Source organism: Bubalus kerabau, chromosome 14 (genome assembly GCF_029407905.1).
Source record: "Bubalus kerabau isolate K-KA32 ecotype Philippines breed swamp buffalo chromosome 14, PCC_UOA_SB_1v2, whole genome shotgun sequence".
Classification (NCBI taxonomy): domain Eukaryota; kingdom Metazoa; phylum Chordata; class Mammalia; order Artiodactyla; family Bovidae; genus Bubalus; species Bubalus kerabau.
This window is the reverse complement of record NC_073637.1, coordinates 49902487-49923634: the sequence shown is the minus strand read 5'-3', so window position 1 is coordinate 49923634 and position 21148 is coordinate 49902487. Positions and strand designations below refer to the sequence as shown.

Sequence of the window (21148 nt, the reverse complement as noted above, 5' to 3'; positions counted from 1 at the left end):
GCTTTGTTTTTATTCACAAGGAAATTCTAAATCTAGGCAACAAGAATTCGGGAAATGAACCAACAATCTACCACCCACAAAGGCAGGGACTGGCTCTATCAATAATCCCCTCTGCCTAAGAGTCAAACTCAAACACACGCTCGCTCAAATAAGGAATCACCATGGAGGGACTGCAAAGCAGTATATATAATGTTCCTGAAGGTAACACGGCAATAAAAAGCCTCAGAACTGTATATACCCTTTGACCAGTAAGTCTGCTTCTAGGAATTTATCCTAGGAAAACAAATTACATGTGAGCAAAAACCCAATATCCTCAATGGAGACCCCGGAGCACACCCTTGGTCACAGCTCACACGGAGGCTGCTCCACACCTACCACGGCTCCCCACAAGCCCGCTGGTGCTCACACCACTCTGTAAGTAATACACCTGTCTCCTTCTCTCCTCTCCTCTGGACAAGGAGAGTCAGGCACAACCTGTCTATGTTGTTGTTGCTCAGTTGCTAAGCAGTGTCCAACTCTTTGCAACCCCATGGACTGCAGGCTTCCCCATCCTTCACCGCCTCCTGGAGTTTGTTCAAACTCATGTCCGTTGAGTTGGTGATGCCACCCAACCATCTCATCCTCTGCCACTGTCTTCTCCTTTTGCCTTCAGTCTTTCCCAGCATCAGGGCCTTTTCCAATTAGTCAGCTCTTCGTATCAACTGGCCCATCTGCCTAAGGGCACACTAAAGGGGAAAGAAGGGAAAAGAGCCAGGGTGGAACCCAGCTGATTGATCCTAGGGTCCCAGTGCTACCTCCAAAATAGTGTTGCAAAAAAAAAAAAAAAAAAGGATTTCTCTTCTTATCTGTTACCCATTCCTTTTGACTATCTTTCTAGGGCCATGTCTTCAAAGGGAAAATCACAGCAAGAGTCTCACAGGCATACCTCTGCCATTTGGGGACTCACTGATTTTGGTGTTATACAAATGGCAGGATTTTTAAAAATTTTCTTTCAAATGAAAAATTATTATAACTGTCCTTTCCCTCGTAGTACTTATTTCTCAATTCCTCTTTCTCCACTCATAAAACTTGCTATTAGCAGAATTATTAATACAGTTCATGGTATAAAAAAATAAACATGAAGTCCTCAATTCAAACACATACACACACACAGAATGAATTTCATTTTCATACAAAACATGGTCCTTTAGCAAAATGATTTTTTTTTTTAAATTCTTGTGCCCAGTGAATGGCCTATGAGCATGGGGACCAGCCAACCATCATCTGAAGAAATGAAAAGCCAGCCATAGGAAGTACACCAAGCGATCCCAGGCCTGAGAACAAGGGGTGCCAGGGCAGGAGCAGGAAGCCTGGGCTCCAGCTGCGCTCACTGGCGAGTGAAGACGTCCGAGAATTCAGAGTAGGTGCCAGGGCCTCCAGGTCAGGCGTCGGGACAAGCAGCACAGGCCTGGGTGGCTGAAATATGGTGCCAAAAAGGTAACAAACGTGATGAAGCCTGTGGGTGTGAACGGGTGAAACTTTTGGTCGAGCCTGCTTTATCGTCAGAAATACACAGGTATAAGCAAAAGAAAAATAAGAAGCTAAACATAATATGTATATATATACACACATATTGTCTAAAACCAAATGAGCGAGCAGTCAAGATTACTTTATTTTTATTTTATTAATTGCTAGAAAGACTTTCCAATATTCCAATGTGCTTCTTCTAAGAGCTGCCCCAGTGTGATCTCAAGAGTCTATGTTAACTTCTTTTTCTGGCAACTTCCTCTTCTTAGTTGTTGTATTCTTGAAGAGCCTGGGCCATGAAGAGCTTGCCTAAGTTCTGGGCAGTGAACTCCTTGATGTTCTGGCAGTAAGTGTTAATCTGGCCTGTGCATTCAGGAAAGTGAGAAAGAGTCATAATGTTCCACAGATTGCAAAATGACCTCGAATACTAGTCACATGATAAACTCAGCATAATACAGAATTTTATTATGTTTTGAATCAATAACAAAAAAGAAGCAGATTCAAAGATATAGAGAACACACTAGGGGTTACCAGTGGAGAGAGAGAAGAAGGGAGGCGTAATACAGAGGTAGGGGAATAAGAGGTACAAACTATTAGGTATAAAGTGAGCTAAAGGCTGCACAACACAGGGATATAGCCAATATTTTATAATAACTACAAATGGAGTATAAATGTAAAAGAAACGGAATCGCTAGATTACACAGCTGTTACTTACAAAATATTGTACAGCAACTATACAGCAATAAAAATTGTTTTAAAAGAGTTAAGAATTCTATTCACTCATAAGGGATAATAAACAATGTAGGTTGTTCTGAAGATAAACTATCTTCCATTCTTGGTTACATGGAGAATGAAGAAAAACGACAACTTTTTAAAAGATAATCAGCGGTTACTAGCACATGTTAGTTGTCAATCAAAATGTACTGACAGTGTAGACCAGACCAACACTGTAACTAAGAGAAGTGAGAAAACACCACTAGCTCTTCTCAGTCAGGTAGAAAGGAGACACCAGCCAAAGAACAGAAACTGACCAGATCCCCCTGCCCCAGATGTTAACAACTACAGGAGTTTTGAGTCCATGCTCTGGAAATATTAACAGCCTCCTGCTGCACCTCCAGAGCCAAGACAGAGCCAGAGTGGGAGTCCACATGAGGGGAGGGCTCCATTACTGCCCGAGTCCTCAGATGAGTGATCTGATCTGATGCGACAGTTACACATTTCTTAAAAGTGTAAGAAATACAATTTTGCTTAAACTGGACCTTAGGTAAGAAATGTGTCTCAGTTTCCCAAATTTAATTTATACATGTACCAGAAAGCTTTAAGGAATTTGGAATTTTCTCCTGCTCTAAAATATGTCAACAGAAATGAGAAACTGTAGAGGATCAGCTTTTCTGTGAGTTGGATTTTCACACTAACAAATCTCTTGGACAACTGGCTGACTAAAACAAACAGTATTCAACCACATTTACACAGAAATAAGTTATTACAGCTAAGTAAGAGCATGAATGTTAAATATTCAACATCAGGTCCTAGCACAGGACACAGGGCCTCCACTACCTTAAGGCAGTGTTAAATGTTAGGTATCCCCTGAGAAACTCCATCCAGAGTTACACTCATGTTGCTACAATACGAGTCAAAGTAAAGGAGACGCTTCTTCGAGTCAAAAACTACAATTAATTTCACATACCCACATTCAGGCCAGGTTCAATCAGGCTAGAGCACCAAAAGAAAGGGTTTCAACTAAATGATCATTTCCATTATGAGACAATAAACACTTTTTCTTGGTTTCCATGTTAGATGATCCACAATAAAAACTTTCTCATTTTAGAAAGTTGATATAATCCCACCTCAGAAGTGTCTGTTAAGATAAACACCACGTGGAGCACTGAGAGGACCTTAGAAATAACAAAGACTGACAAACTCTTAAATTTCAGAAATTACAGGTGCCAGATTCAAGTTCATCATTCAACCATTTGAAATACACTATCTTACTGTTAGTGAACCTCCCACCGTCTTCTGCTTCCTAAAGAATAAAGAAAACTAGCCATGCTCTGCATGGCCAGCAGTACCTGCAATGAGCAGAGAATCCATCCTGGCAGGGGGCTGGTGCGGTTTGAAGAGTTTGGACAGATCCTCCTCAGGGAGCGGGGGTTCTCCTCGACTCTGGCGCTGCATGTTCTCCTGCTGGCGACGCTGCTGATACTAAAATTCAGACGGGGGACGGCTGGGTTACTATTCTCTACCCAAGGAGAAAAATAACACCTCCCTCACTTACGCGATAAGCAGAAATCCCACTGCTTTCAATTCCAATCTCGGTTTTATAAATGCAACCCTTCCTAATCCTTGCCTCTAAGAGGCTAAATATGGTGACAGTCATGACGATCAAAGAAAACTTTGTTATAAACTCTAGTGTCATTCTGAGTTCTAAGAGTCTAATCTAACTAATGATTTGGAAAAGCAAAACTGGTTATGTGAGGGGGCTTCAAAGGCAAAGAAGCTCAAGAAGAGTGAGCAAAAAAGGAGGAACTTGACCATTTATGACAACAGGGTAATAACAGCACAACAAGTATGATGCATCCTAACTTACAGAACCAAGTAATGAAATACCACAGTGTAGAATTTTTTCAACCTTATCTCTATTGACCAAAAGAACAATAATATTGATGATGTTACTATTATAACATCACTGTAACAACATACTATTATCATAATAGTAAATACTATTATTATTCTTAACAACAGATAAACCACCACAGCTGAGAATGAATATTAGCTCAGATAACACTTCAAAAACTTTCAAACTCTGGATTCTATGATTAAACGCAGAAAAAGTGGGAGTATATATAAAGACATAGACCAACTATAAACTTACAGTTCTAATTACAATCAAGATACTAATAGCTGTGAACTGCTTAAAACAGCAAAGGGAGTAATAGCCCATGCACAGCCTTAAAAGGTCAGGTAATGGCAAACCCAGCAGTAGCCACAGACTGGAAATGGTCAGTTTTCATTCCAATCCCAAAGAAAGGCAATGCCAAAGAATGCTCAAACTACCACACAATTGCACTCATCTCACATGCTAGGAAAGTAATGCTCAAAATTCTCCAAGCCAGGCTTCAGCAATACATGAACTGTGAACTTCCAGATGTTCAAGCTGGTTTTAGAAAAGGCAGAGGAACCAGAGATCAAATTGCCAACATCTGCTGGATCATGGAAAAAGCAAGAGAGCTCCAGAAAAACATCTATTTCTGCTTTATTGACTATGCCAAAGCCTTTGACTGTGTGGATCACAATAAACTGTGGAAAATTCTAAAAGAGATGGGAATACCAAACCACCTGACCTGCCTCTTGAGAAATCTGTACGCAGGTCAGGAAGCAACAGCTAGAACTGGACATGGAACCACAGACTGGTTCCAAACAGGAAAAGGAGTACGTCAAGGCTGTATATTATCACCCTGCTTATTTAACTTCTATACAGAGTACATCATGAGAAACGCTGGGCTGGAAGAAGCACAAGCTGGAATCAAGATTGCCAGGAGAAATATCAATAACCTCAGATATGCAGATGACACCACCGTTATGGCAGAAAGTGAAGAGGAACTAAAAAGCCTCTTGATGAAAGTGAAAGAAGAAAGTGAAAAAGTTGGCTTAAAGCTCAACATTCAGAAAACAAAGATCATGGCATCTGGTCCCATCACTTCATGGAAAATAGATGGGGAAACAGTGAAAATAGTTTCAGACTTTCTTTTTTTGGGCTCCAAAATCACTGCAGATGGTGACTGCAGCCATGAAATTAAAAGACGCTTGCTGCTGGGAAGAAAAGTTATGACCAACCTAGATAGCATATTGAAAAGCAGAGACATTGCCAACAAAGGTCCGTCTAGTCAAGGCTATGGTTTTTCCAGTGGTCATGTATGGATGTGAGAGTTGGGCTGTGAAGAAAGCTGAGCACCGAAGAATTGATGCTTTTGAACTGTGGTGTTGGTGAAGACTCTTCAGAGTCCCTTGGACTGCAAGCAGATCCAACCAGTCCATTCTAAAGGAGATCAGCCCTGGGTGTTCTTTGGAAGGAAAAATGTTAAAGCTGAAACTCCAGTACTTTGGCCACCTCATTCGAAGAGCTGACTCATTGGAAAAGACTCTGATGCTGGGAAGGATTGGGGGCAAGAGGAAAAGGGGACGACAGAGGATGCGATGGCTGGATGGCATCACCGACTTGATGAACGTGAGTTTGAGTGGACTCCTGGAGATGGTGAGGGACAGGGAGGCCTGGCGTGCTGCGATTCATGGGGTCGCAAAGAGTCAGACACGACTGAGCAACTGAACTGAACTGAACTGAATGGCAAACCAGGGTAGGCTAGTAAAAATTTTAAGTTCTTAGATTCCTAAAGAAGGGAAGTAACTTGCCTTGAGAAGATTTCTATTTACTATGAGGCATGAGAACAGAAGTTAGACAAATCTAAAAAGGGTTATGAATGGTGCTAAGAACAAATGTCAAGTGTAAAAATTTATGACAGAATTCAAAAAAAACTCTCTTAAAATTGGTTCCCAGAATCAACTGTCTCATTGGTGACAGATTCTCAACTTGATCTTCCAGTTGAGCCTGAACTATAGGAAGTGCCAGTAGGAGAAAGGATCAAGATGGTTTTATTTTCTCCAGAGACATCCACCATTACCGTCTTCATCACCATCTTTTCAGTTAAAAAAAAAAAAAAAAGGTATTTTATAGACATATATGTGCTTTTTAATATTTTATGTATGCTGAAAAAATATATTTTAAATTTCAGTAAATATATGAACATTGAAATTAATTTTTAAATAAAATACTCTCAGAACCACTTAGTTGTGCTTAGAATTCTATAGTTACCAACACCTAAAGTACATTGTAATGAACAGACTAGTCAAACACTCGCATGGATGTACATCCTGGAATCAACTATCTATGAACCAAGTGCTAAGAATATTCTGGAGCATATTGTCCAAAACAGTATTCCACCAACTGTGAGAATCAATCATATGGCCTTCAGGCAACACCAACAAAGAAAAGTATGATTGGCCAGAGCAGCATGGGTGTGCGTATGAGAACATCCAGGTAATCCTAGGGCTTTTTCTGCATTAGACTATCTATTTCACAGCAGTTGGTCTACTATTTCCTATCAAAATTGCTTGCTCTTAATCACAATTGCTCAGTTTTTAAAATGAACTGGAGATTGATAACTGTACTGCAATAAGCCACTAGCAGACCAATTATAGTTAGTAAAGAAATGAGCTGTGACCCTCCAGAATCTCTCTGCCTGATTTTCTCAATAAATGTAGCCCTTATTTGCATAACCTTGGCATTACCATCTGAGCTTAAAATACTAGCTCTCTTCAAGACAGGTATTTTTAAGTACAACTTGCAAATAATCTATTAGGAACATACTATATAAAGAATAATCTTTTAAAATATGATACAGAGTTACCAGCTAAGAGTCAATGATTTATTAATTTAGGTCATTTTGAAGATGACTCTTGAAGCATCACACTTAGAAATGAATTCTATGTTAGCTGAATTTTCCCAGATACCAACCTGATGTTTCTGCTGCTGCTGTTTACTCGTGTTCCTCATGTACGTGTTATATTTAACTATATCTTGACTCATTTCATCCACTCTGTCCATCAGCAACTGGAGTGTCTTCCCCAAGTGATTGCTGAAATATAAAGTACAGATACTGACATGTCGAACTTTTAAAGTTAAAGCTCTGCCACTGCTCTAATGTGATCTGCCATTTGCTTTTAAAAAAAAAAAAAAAGAACACACATACAAGAAAGCCAGGGTGGAGGAAAGAATGTGAGTCAGCATGTTATTAAACTTTTTGTATCAAACCCACAACTGTAACTACAACAGTATTTGAAATAGTTCAGTTTCTTACTGTCAGAGCATACACACGTCAAGCAGTAAACAGTTAAACGTAGCAGCAGCAGGGTTATCTAAAACGTGTACTTTTGGAACACCAAGTTTAACCTAAGCTCAGTACTCCTGAGTACACTTCCTTATCCCCACCACGGCCCTCCCTGACTGTGCTCCAGACATTCAGATTAGAACTCACAGAAAGGAAGAATCAGACAAAGAGACTTGATACTTCTGGCACGTGATTTTTCTACCTGGCAGGTTCTGAAAGAGTAACAGCAGCATTTATTCTGCAAGGCCAAATGAAGAGGGCTCCTTTCCCTCTACCTTTCCTAGAATCTGAAATATAGTCATTTTTCATCTTTTCCTCTCCGGAAATTTTGACTGTAGCTTACTTACCAAAATCTTCTTATAAAGTGATGCTAACGGTTTGTACAATGCCCATCATATTCACTGATTTCCTCCTGCAACCATCTCCTACCATGGTGAGGCCCACTACAGATAGATGTAATCTAAAAATAACTAGCTAACAAACAGGATTCACTCATTCGTTCCAAAAGACTATTTACTAAATGACTATTCTGTTCCAGCCTCAGTGCTGTTACTCAGAAGTGCTGTTAATAAGGAGACAACAGTGAATGAGACGTTCCTAGTCTTGCTCTTCACTAGCTTACAGTTGACAGGAAGAAGGGAAGAGACGAGATAGACACATGGACAGTATGGTCAGAATGTTTCTTTTAAAAGATGACAGGTTGAAAGCAAAGATTAGAAGGCATCAGCCATGCAAAAAGTATTCTAGGTGGAAGAAAGCACAAGTGCTGAAGGCCTGAGATGGGCAACAACTAGACAGATTTTAAAATATGGGGGCCTGACATGGGAGGAACACAGAGACAGGTTAGGGAGGTCAGACAAGCACATATGAGGAACTGTTGGCTGTCCATGCAACACTCCAAGAACATAGTTAGTGCGAATGGTGACATGCTGCTGCTGCTGCTGCTAAGTCGCTTCAGTTGTGTCTGACTCTGTGTGACCCCATAGAGGCAGCCCACAAGGCTCCCCCCATCCCTGAGATTCTCCAGGCAAGAACACTGGAGTGCGTTGCCACTGCCTTCTCCAATGCGGGAAAGTGAAAAGTGAAAGTGAAGTCGCTGAGTCTTGTCCGACTCTTAGCGACCCCATGGACTGCGGCCCAGCAGGCTCCTCCATCCATGGGATTTTCCAGGCAAGAGTACTGGAGTAGGGTGCCACTGCCTTCTCCGCCCTGGTGACATGTTTTGCCTTAAATTTTAAAATGACCACCCTGGCTGCTATACAAAGAATACAGTGGAGAGTAGAAACCAGAAGATGGTAAAGAGTCAGAAAACTAAGATCATGGCATCTGGTCCCATCACTTCACGGCAAATACATGGGGAAACGAAACAGTAACAGACTTTATTTTTGGGGGCTCCAAAATCACTGCAGATGGTGATTGCAGCCATGAAATTAAAAGATACTTGCTCCTTGGAAGAAAAGTTATAACCAACCTACACAGCATATTAAAAAGCAGAGACATTACTTTGCCAACATAGGTCCATCTAGTTAAAGCTTTGGTTTTTCTAGTAGTCATGTATGGATGTGAGAGTTGGACTATAAAGAAAGTTGAGCGCTGAGAATTGATGCTTTTGAACTATGGTGTTGGAGAAGACTCTTGAGAGTCTCTTGGACTGCAAGGAGATCCAACCAGTCCATCCTAAAGGAAATCAGTCCTGAATATTCATTGGAAGGACTGATGCTGAAGCTAAAACTCCAATACTTTGGCCACCTGATGCAAAGAACTAACTCATTGGAAAAGACCCTGATGCTGGGAAAGATTGAAGGTGGGAGGAGAAGGGGACAAGAGAGGATGAGATGGTTGGATGGCGTCACCGACTCAATGGACATGAGTTTGAGTAAGCTCCAGGAGTTGGTGATGGATAGGGAGGCCTGGTGGATGTAGTCCATGCGGTCACGAAGAGTCAGACAGGACTGAGTGACTGAACTGAACTGATGGAAGTGCTGGAAAGAATGAAGAAAAATTAGAACACTCACACATTTGTAGTGAGAATGTAAAACGATGCTGCCACTGTGGAAATCAGTTTGGTGGTACCTCGAAGAGTTAAACACAAAGTTATCACATGACCCAGCAATTCTATTCTATTCCTAGGTGTGTGTGTGTGTGTATATATATATACACACACACACTCAAAAGAACTGAAAAATCATGCTCGTACAAAAACTCGTACGTGTATGTTAATGTCTGAATTATTCAAAACAGCCAGAAAGTGGGAACAAGAAAAGGATAATAAATTGTGATACATCCATATAATGGAATACTACTGCATCATTAAGAGAATAAAGTATTGATCCATGAATGGAACTTAAAGGCATTACACTAAGTGAAAGAAACCAGACACAAATGCCACTTATAATATGGCTCTATTTATATGAAATGTCCAGAAGAGGCAAATCCACAGAGACAGAAAGTAACAAGCGACTGCAAGGGGACAGGGAATGAGAATTGGTACTGACTGCACAATACTGCAAATATATTAAAAATGTATTCCTTAAAAATGGTTAAAACGGTGCCTTCATTTTCTGTGAGTTTTCTCTCTACTTTTAAAACTGCACACACACACGAAATACACTGTGGCGTTAGACAGTAGTAGTAGTGGCATGCACTCGCCCAGTGGCAGTTAGCATGGGGGAAAATGGGCAGAACTGAGCCAGGAATCAAGGGTGATGCCCAGTTTCCATGCCTGAGCAGATGTTGGTTACAGCACGTAAGAGAGAAAAGAGACGGAGGAAGAAACAGAATGGGAATCCTGGGAATGAGTAAAACTAGATCCAGCTAAAACATGAATTCTATATGGATTCCATCTGTAACCTAAAAAAAAAGAAAGCTTTGCCTCTCCATCTTAAATAGTAGAAAGAGCATAGATCTGGTCTCTGTGGGTGTGTATAAATTAATCTTTTAATTCTAGGTCTGGCACTACCTACCTTACCTTGATAGCTTGGCCTAATGACTTAACCTAAAAATCAAGTGCTTTTTGCAAATTAAATCTTATTTCATACTTATCTTATTATAATTGTGTGAATCACCTTTAACTTTCAGATTATTTCTTCTTCCTTGGAAATCAGATTAAGTATTCACTCTGTTTTTTTTCCAATTTCTTAATAGTCTGATTTTAATTCAGCTGTAATTTGAGCTGATAGTGCAAGATGAGGATTAAAAATACTTTACCCCCAATATCTAATCAAATGTCCAGATCGACTGATTATTTACACTGCTTTCCAAATAACTTCTGAAATTTAACAATACTGTGTCCTCTCACATGCATTCTTTCAACATACATTACTAAGTATATACTTACTTTCCCAGTCACACTCAGAACATTCTACTGAGAAGAAAGGAACACAAAGAGAGAAGTGCAACACAGTGGTGGGAGACTATAACAGAAGAGAAGCATAAAAGATAGTTTGATAGGATCAGATGAAGACCCTCCAGATTATGTGACAGCTGCATTCTGAGGTTTTGAAGGAGTTGGAGATGGGAGCTGAAGACAAGGAACACGGGGAGGGACACTTCAGATACTGTGTGTAGGAAGCCTGTTCAGAGACACTGGCATGAAAAGTGTGACACATGTGCAGAACCACAATTAACTCAGTACATCAGAAGCTCAGAAGAAGGGCAAGATGAGGGGGAAAGAGAGCAACGAACCTGAAGAGGCAAACAGTCACACAGCAGAGACTCAACTTGAAGCCAGGGCTAGAAGTCTGGATTCTATTCTAAGGACAAAGGGGTCTCAGCCAAAATTCTAAGCAAAGGAGTAATGTGATCATACACTTTAGTTTTAGCAAGATAACTGCAATGAAAGAGGAAAAGGTCAGAAGCAGGAAATTAAGAGACTGTGAAAGTAATCAGGAAAAGAAATAATGAGCCCCTGATCGAAGGTAGCCACAGACAAGGATGTAGATGAGATCACCCCAGGAATCACATACAGGAAGACAGACCCTAAGGAACACATATTTAGGGATGAGCAGAGGAAGGCTGACTGTGGAGAAAGACAAGAAACCCAGTAGTAGAATCCTAGACTCAAAATATTTCAGGAAGAATCTGTTATCAGCACATTAAATGCTTAAGAGTCTACCATATCCAGCAGTATCGTGATAAAGTCATCTTGTATGGCTTGAGCAAAAACTCTATCACAGAATAGATGGAACACTGAGTGTTTAGGATAAGTGGGAAATGAGTAAATACAGACAGTGACATGCAGAAAATCCTATTAAAAAGTTTGTAAAGGAAAAAATGAAGTAAATGGTGAAAGGAAATGGATAAACTGATACAAGGTCAAAAGGTGTTCTTTTTGGAACTTCGTCTTTTAAGATGAGAGAAGCTTAAACAAGTTTAAATGTCCTTACTTATTCTTAGGAGATGCACGTTCAAGTATTTAGGGGTTAAGTATCAGGTCTGTAATTTACTTTCAAATGGTTCAGGGAAGAATCCATTTATGTCTACAAAGAGAGTGGGTGCAAAGATATACAAGTAAAGGTTTATGCATGTTTATTGTATGATTTAACATTCAATTTTTCTCAAGAGTCGAGCATTTAAAAAAAAACTTTTTATTTTTTTTAAATGGAGAAAGCCAGTCAACAAATGTAACAGAAAAGAATCAGTACAAAGAGGAACTGGAGATACTCAGGGAAAAGGGTGCAGAAAAAGAGAGACCAGATGAGACTTCAGAGAGACCCTGAACTCTCATGTTCACCAGTGAAAGAATTGAGGCCCAAAGAAATATGAAATACTGTAATTCACTACAGGATTATTTGTTATATAAGTCATTTATATCCTGAAGTGCAAAGAAATTCAGAGAAGGGAAAGGTCAGCCCCAATCCTTGACTGGGTGATGGAGGAGAGGGTAGAGAGACAGGAAAAAGCCACTGAGGAGAATTACTGCCACTGCAGAGAAACATCGAGTATTTGTTTCCAGATCTTGTATCCGGGAGTCTGACTGCACCGATTTCAGCAACAAGAAAGGTACTACCAGAACAGACCTTCCCTCACCACCAAAAACTGTCTTTCATGTAAAGTACTACCATCACGTGTTATACAGGCATATGTTATAGTGGAAGAGCGCAAGCACAGGTATGCGGACTGTAAACATCTCATAACAGTCTATCACCAGAATGCTCTTCAGAAACCTAACCAGCAAGAAATACTTGAAAATCTGCACAGTTCAGGTCTTGTAGGGTAAAAGGAATTAACAATAATACAGAACTGTTTCACAGATAACGTTCACAGGGAATCAGGTACATTACCAAGAGCAACTTTATGGGGATCTTTTCAGTACCAGTGCAACCAGAATACTGAAACAGAGTTACTGTTCAGAGTCTCAATAATACAGTCTTTTCTTTTATTGCCCAGGAAACAAAGAACTGGAAACAGATAACTTAAACAGATGTGAACCAGGACACACAGTGAAAGGCCTGCTCTGGCTGCAGTGTCAATTTGTCCTTATTATCCTTCATGTATGATGCCCACACTTAGTTTACTTTTTAAAGAGGAAAAAAAAACAGATTTTTTTTCATGTGTGAAAAACTGAAGGCTTGTGTAACACAGTTTTAAAAATTAATAAAGGCTGTTATGAAATAACCATACCAAAACTTCCATCTAATAAAATTGAGAATCAGAATTTTTCAAATGAAAGGGAATGTAGTATGTTTTATTCATAGCATAGAGCAAATTTATCAGGTAAATAAAAAAACTGATATACACATATGGGTTGTGAAAAGCAAGACCAAGCAAAGTGTTTACGGAGCTACTTCAGAATGATTTCTGAGGCAGTTTCTTAGAAAAAATTTGTATGGCAAATGATGATTAACATCATCGTGCTACTAATGTTAGAAATTAAAATTTGAGAGGCATGAAGGTTACATTTCAGTGTTTTAAATTAGTATTATCAATTCGGGCCAATGTAGCAGTCCATTAATATAAGCACAGCTCCAAGGTTGCTTCTTTTTTTTTTCTCCCCAAAGGAATACCAATTTACCCTTTTAAATAGCTTCACATGGAAAGCAAAGGCCTTTTCCTATTTCACATAAAATACAGAAGATAAAAACTATAATGAAATAAATATTTGTCCTGATCTTAGTTGCTATGGTGAACTAGGAACAGTTTCTTGGCTATTGTAAATGCTGCTTTGGACAGACAGACATTGCAGACCAGCTCACTGGTAATGGGAAAGCAGAGAAGGGCTGTATTTGTTTTGTATGATCAGTAAAGGAAGCTTGGGAAAAGGTGAAGACATAAATTATATAAGCAAAAGCTTTTACATAGTAAATTTAAAATTATTATATAACTATATACTTAATACATCAAATTGTAACCTTGCATGTTGAAAAAGGTTTTTAGCTCAGTGCTTTAAATACAGGTGTGCCAAGTGTGTTTGTGAAAGCAATGAAGAAAAATATGACCTTCTAAAAGAGACAAATTAAAGGATTATTATGAATGTATGTTTGCAGTCAAACAGTATACTCTATAGTGCCAAATGAGCCTTGCAACCTGGCTGTATTACTTAGCACTCCGTTTACCATCCAGTTTCCATCTCCTTCCCCTGTAAAGACTTTCCAATGGTCTCTGTGATGAGTTCATGCAATGGGAAGGTGGTTCTTCAACCACAGCCCCACCTGTCCTGGTGCATGGACAAGAGCACTGGGCACACTGTGCTTCCGGGTTCATCCTCACTTGTCTTACACTGAGGAAGCACAAGGCCTGTATATTCTTTTGTAAAGCTTCTCTCTGGGATAACTAAAAATCTGATGAATACCTGAGCTTCTGTCCCAAGCTGGCTGCTTTAAGAAAACACACCTGTTTTTCATTCAGCAACTGCATATTCATAGTTTACCTACAGCTACCTGCTGATAGCTTCCTCCCGCCACAGAGAACAATCACTAGCATCAAGCTTAAAGAGCATTTAGGAGGAACCACTCCAGTACTCTTGCCTTGAAAATCCCATGGATGGAGGAGCCTGGTGGGCTATAGTCCACGGGGTTGCACAGAGTCGGACACGACTGAGCGACTTCACTTTCACTTTTCACTTTCATGCATTGGAGAAGGAAATGGCAACCCACTCCAGTATTCTTGCCTGGAGAATCCCAGGGATGGGGGAGCCTGGTGGGCTGCCGTCTATGGGGTCGCACGGAGTTGGACATGACTGATGCGACTTAGCAGCAGCATACTTGACTCTGTTCATATTTTTGTTAAAAGCAATAAATGAGGGGAAATGAAACATTAATTCCATAAAGGAAATACCCTGTTTTGGCACACCTCAGTCAGCATTTTACCAATATAATAAATAGTATCTTAGCAACTAGATAGCTAAGGCAGTCAGGATGGGGCAAATTATGTCACCACTGTCTAAGAGAGCAAAAACCAGTGTCAGGTTCAGAAAATTCTAATTTTGATTGAAAATTCAAGTGGAAAGTTTACTGCTATACAGAGTCTACATCTGAACAAGGGCAAGTGCCACAGTAAAACAAACAAGCATTTCTGGTTTTCTTCTACACATTATTAAGTATCCAGACATAATACCATAGCCTCTAATGTTGGTGTACAATAAATAAGGCTGAGCCACATCAAAAAACCCCTCCTCCATGGGCATTTAATAAGGCTGAGCCACATCAAAAAACCCCTCCTCCATGGGCATTTACCATCTCAAAGCAAAAATGACACGGCAAGGCAGCTGTCAGCTACAATGACAAGAGGTAATTAGTATTCAAACCTCATCTCACTTTACCAATAACCATGGTGCTCTTCCGGGCTTCCCTCATGGCTCAAACAGTAAAGAGTATGCCTGCAATGCCAGAGACCTGGCATTGCAGGTTCAATCCCTGAGTAGGGAAGACCCCTGGAGGAGGGCATGGCAACCCACTCCAGTATTCTTGCCTGGAGAATCCCATGGACGGAGGAGCCTGGTAGGCTGCAGTCCATGGGATCGCTAAGAGTCGGACACGACTGAGCGACTTCACTTTCACTTTTCACTTTCATGCATTGGAGAAGGCAATGGCAACCCACTCCAACGTTCTTGCCTGTAGAATCCCAGGGACAGGGGAGCCTGGTGGGCTGCCATCTATGGGGTCGCACAGAGTTGGACAAGACTGAAGTGACTTAGCAGCAGCAGCAGCACAAGTACTACGTGCTGTTACTATGTCTTAAGAACCTCCCAACATGCTTAAGTCATTTTTTTCCCCTTGTTTCACAGGTAAAGTCTAAATTAAAAAATCTTTTGCAGAAAGTGATTAAAAAAAAAAAAAAAAAGGGACTTTTCATGAGACAGGGTTGCTTACCTGCTAGCAAGACTGAGCAATTCATGTTTGTCTGCTACAGCTGACTTCTTCTCTAGCTCCCACATTAGAACGTTGATCAGATGTGAATTTTTAATTACAATCGGCACTTCTTCAAACATGTGCTCAAAGGTGATATTTCCCTTTTTCAATCTGCAAAGCATGTTAAAAATACTTTATAGTCTGGTGGTCAGAAGTAAGTGTTAAAATGACTATTTCATACATTTTACATTTTTCCTAATTACAGGCCCTCTTCAGGGTTTTTGTTTGTTTCATTAGCAATCTTTAAAAAAGGGAGAGAAACTAGAGATTTACAGAATCAAGCACAAGTTGAGTGATTTGAACAATTCGGAAAATGATCTGAGTTGGAGCTGTAAGACCAGAAAATAAGACTCTTGCCCAAAGAAACAATTCTTTCTTCATAATCAGGTATCTTTGAAATTCCACATACTAAAAAATGCAAATGTCATATGAAATTATGCTATATAATCTATATCTAAAATATTTAAAACAAACAGCTAGAAAAGAGAAATACTCTCATTCTTGGAAAGTTCACTTTAAAAACCAACTGAACTCAAAGAGATTAACAACGAGCAGGACACTCACAGGCTATTCCACACACAATGGTTGAAAACACAGCAAGACTACAACTTCTCACAGTTTAATTATAATTACCATACCCAGGAGATGTTCATGAGTTAGCTTTTCTTTTAAAATTCTTTGTATGTTAATTTCTTTAGAAGCCAAATGGGAAATTAGTCATGAACTGTCTGTCCCAAATGAAGTCAAAGCCACTAACTTTAATTTATTAAGAAATACATATTCCTATAATTAACAGAAAAGGAAAGAATTCAAAAATTTAAAAAATTTTAATGTAAATATCCCAGTGCCATTATGCAGGATCACAAAACAGCTTTAATAATTAGTTCTCTGCATTCCTGTCACCTATAAAATTTCCCAAAAGCCACACTCCTTACTAAACCCTTAAAACGTTGTATCTTTCCACACCCCGTCCCCCACAATGAAACAGGAGGTCAGAAAATAAGACAAACGGCTCACAACTGTTCTGACACAGAGCTTACAATCTGACAGCCGCTGAACACTCATCCCATTTCCTTTTATTTAATCATGTATTTCTTCAAATCCAGTAGCTAATTAATTCTCATTCTAACTGCATTCACCCATGGTGAGAACAACAGATGAGACATTCCATAAAGAAGAGTTTAAACATGGAAAGGGAGAGATCAAGGGGCACTCAGCCATGCAGACACTTCTACCGTCCACATGGCAGAAGCATTACCGCACCACCGCCGAGGACTCAATACATGTGGCAAACTAGTATCTTAAAAGAAAAACACCTAGTCCTTAACATATGCCTTATAGGCCCCCAAACACTTACGCTTCGGGAGAAAAATCCTTTTCTTTACAAACTTCCATCAATTTAGGAGTCAGTCTGTAAGCCTTTAGTGAGAGAGACCCTTGGGCAGTTTTTATGGGATCTCAAATAAAGAAAAGAGAAAGAAATTACTAAGAATTTTGTCACTACCAGTGCTCAAATGACACTGGTTCTGAGCACATTCTGTTAATTATTGTACAATCTTAGCAAAATGAAGATCAAAATAAACATAAATGAAGAATAAAATAAAAATAAATGAAGATCAGAGCACAATCTGAAGCAGATTCAAAGCAATATAGCAAATGCTAAGTGAAAAACTATCATCCTACTTATACTAGGCAGAATAACTTCCACCTGAAAGTATAAATGTAAGATACAAAATACAGTTATTTTCAAATCTACTCAGCTGGAACCAGACAAAAATTAAATACAGCATATGTTCCATACATCTTATATATATCTTGCATAATTAAAAGCAAAATACTAATATTAAATATGAAAACTCACTGGATGCACTTGTGTATTTCCTTTGTCCCTAATTTAAATGAATGGCCCTGCAAACAATTTATCCATCCTAATAATCACTGTTCACATTTTTTTAGTTAAAGCAAATTCTAAAAACAAAACCACTAAAGTCAAGGTGCAATCACAAGTGTCTTTTTAGCTTTAAAGAAACTAATTTTGTCAAAACTAACTGCTTAAACACTCCAAGAGTAAGGGAGCTTAGCACTTGCTGCATGATAACGGCTCCGGCATGCCAATATTCGCCTAAAACCTGTGTTAACATTCATGTTGCCTGAAACTTAACACAGTGAAACTTTTAGCAATAGGTGATAAAATGAAAACCAAAATAGATTGAAACAAGTGGAAAATTCATCAAGGTCTGATGATGCAATGTTTCCAGCCAATATAAGTACACTTTAACAACTTGTTCTTTACTGTAATCCAATTGTTAACATACTGAAACAATTTGGGGGCAGCTCATAAGATTGATCGTATTCATTAGTATTTTTTCTGACAGATACTCAGGACGTTACATTTACTTCTCAGCTGGAAACTATATGCAAGTCTGCCAGATATGGCAAACTGTGAGTGTTTGGGGAGGGGGAAGGCTATAAAGCTGTTAAATTGCCTACAGTTCTGATACAGCACAGAACATCTGGTCTGGAGAGCTTGAGGAAACACCATTAAATCGGCCGAAAAGAAAAAAATCTTTGTGCTAAGAAACAGTCCAGGTTTTGTACGCTGCTGTCAGAGGTATAAAAAAAAAAAAAACTTGGCACACTGTGTTATGATTGGTCAGTCACGTACAGAGCCAGACACTCTAGCAATCGGGGTTTGTTAGACATCTGGTCTAGTTCCACCAGCCCCTTCAAATGAGGGAGGGGAGATGGAGGAATAAAAATGAAGCAGCTACTCCAGCATTCCAAAATGTACACATCAGGGCTCTGATAGCAAGAAAAATAAACAGAAAGAAGGAAACCCTGTCTAGACTTAGCTGCTGCTGAGGCTGCTGCAGAAACAGGGTTGGTATTTACTTGGGAAGGCCTGCCAGGCTGCTCTTAGAGGCAAAAAGACAGAAAGCAAAAATAGTAGTAGCAATAATATTAAGGGAAGAAAAGAATAATAAAGGAAACTCCTACTAACCGTAAATGAGAACGACAGACTCTTCAATGGCATGCTGGTAACTGAACTGAGAATCCAGAAGGGCCCGGGTGACGAACGATCCGTAGTATGTGGACTGGTACCAGCCCACATGGAGGTGGTCGATGTTTACATGGCGCAGGCTCCGCATCATCTCCATCTGATATTGGACTAGATGATGGGCACGAGGGGGACAAAAGAACAATTGTTTAATGACATCACCTATATGAAAAAACAAGCCTTTCTGGAAACAAATTTCTATACAGCTATTTCTTATCTAAAGGGAACATTTTTCCAGATTTTTAAATTCACTCACTTTACACATAAAGAAAACAAATTAAGCCTTCAAATCATTAGGGCATTCCTTTTCTCATTAACCAAAAAACATTCTGTAGAAACAGTATTTAAAAAACTAATAATATTAATAGTAATAATAGTATATTAGTAGTAATATAATATAGTATAATAGTAATAATATTAATATTAACAGTAATAATAATGCTTTATTGCAAACAAGTAATTATTTATTAAATGTGGTCTCTTTTAAGAAGAAATTTATGAATTACTAAATTGGTTGGCTGTAAGAAGTTTGTTTGAATGAATAAGTTGAGAGTAGTTATCACTGTTTTCAACAAAGCTTTTAGAACTAAGAAGTTAAAACCATCAAGAAAACTAATGGGGAAACAGTTAACTACCACATGATTTAAGTATGAATAGGACACAAGCTGCAGCTGATTAAAAATATAAGAATTCATTTTTGCCTTCATCTGGTGCCCCCTGCTGCATGTGCTAAATTTTAAAAATAATTTTTTTCTTGTCTGGGAGTTTCTTTACATTAAGTAATCAATATTACTTATTAGATAAGTCATATGCTAATCACCATGTATGGAACGGAACAGTTGAATTAACTTTTATTGTTAATGACTATAATGTACATTATTAACTCAAAGCCGTATTACCAGGAAAATCGGTGCAAACTGACAATAAATAATGTATTTTCAAAAGCAATATAGCCCAATAATGAGTAGCAAATATGTAAAACAGGAGAAAATTTTATACTTAGTATAACAGTCAAGCTATTTCTGTATAATAAATGCACTTAAACATACTTGTTTAACTCAAATCGAACCATTTCATTTTTTTAATTTTTAATCAGGTTTCAGCAAAAGCGGGTTAAATGTCATTTCCTTGGTCACAGTGCTATGGTTTTACAAATCAAACAAAATTTAGGATCAAAGAATATAAAAGAAACTTCCTCAGATGGACATGGTCTTTTCAACGCCTGTTACTAGGTAAAGAAATTATAAATCTGCTTATTCCAACAAAAGTTGTATTTCTCATGATAAAAGATGGCAGCCAACTCATCAACTACTCAGAATTAAGTGCTTTTTGAATTTTTCTTTTTATATACAACATGATGGTCTCAAGAAGCAGCAGTCTAAAATTAATACGGTGATCCTGTATCAAATATCTCTTCTCTTAATTTTTTCACTCTCAAGCATATAAGAGATCCCCTTCCTAGCCAGTTAAGAGATTTCTATCAACCACATAAACCTGGGATAGAACCACTACTATGATCTCTGTTTTAAAATTTCACAACTCTTTTAAAGTCAAATCACTGATTTGGCTAGTAAATTTTAATCAAATGTAATTTATGAATGAAAAATTCTAACATTACCAGTAAAACGGGAGCCAGAGCTAAATTTAGTATGTGTTTTAAGCGGACAGGAAAGTGGAGATAGAGATCAATTACAAGCAACTGACAGTGCAAAACACGACTGTATAGGATGAGCTGTTTTTAAAACAGGTCTGTCTTAAACAACTGTCAATGTACAATTTAGTTACAAAATAAGCACAAATCAGATTCTACCAACTTGCAATAGTAATAAAGAAAAGACTTGGAATCTAGCAATCTAGGTTTTCATGCTGGCGCTGGGATTTCTCTCATGGGGAATCCTGCTGTCCTTCTCTGATGCTCAGTTTTCCCATCTCCAAAAAGATCTGAGAGCTCATCCCAGTCAAAATGCTCTGACTCCACACTGCTCACTGGATATGCTACTTGTAAGTAATGATTTTTCTATGAAATAAACCGGGCCTCTAGCAGGCATTAGTAATTAAAATAAAAATGCCTAATCTTTAAGAAATAGTTAATCTTACTAATAAGTCAAACAGCCTGAATACAACAGATTTAATAATAGCATTTTCAGGAAGCATGAAGTAAAACATCTTACAATTGGTAGCAAACATCCAGATTCCTTCTTCATACAGAATCTTACCTTCCTCAAAGCCCCCTGAATAAGGATAAGAAGGTAAATGAAGTATTTCTCTCAGCTAGAAAAGAGACTAAGAGATAT

General features: G+C 38.8%; 1 protein-coding gene across 2 annotated transcripts in view; it reads right to left on the bottom strand.

The window, feature by feature from the left end:
• Window positions 1-1644: 1644 nt before the first annotated feature.
• The window catches only part of EIF3H (eukaryotic translation initiation factor 3 subunit H), a 98298-nt gene continuing 78794 nt past the window's right edge, over window positions 1645-21148 (bottom strand). For both annotated transcript variants that reach the window (XM_055546376.1, XM_055546375.1), the window contains exons 3-8: window positions 18798-18965; window positions 17154-17253; window positions 15758-15907; window positions 7076-7196; window positions 3576-3708; window positions 1645-1869 (exon numbers count right to left, since the gene is read on the bottom strand). In XM_055546376.1, coding sequence (XP_055402351.1) covers window positions 1772-1869; window positions 3576-3708; window positions 7076-7196; window positions 15758-15907; window positions 17154-17253; window positions 18798-18965 — 770 coding nt within the window. In that variant the 3' untranslated portion in view covers window positions 1645-1771. The remainder of the gene's footprint in view (window positions 1870-3575; window positions 3709-7075; window positions 7197-15757; window positions 15908-17153; window positions 17254-18797; window positions 18966-21148) is intronic.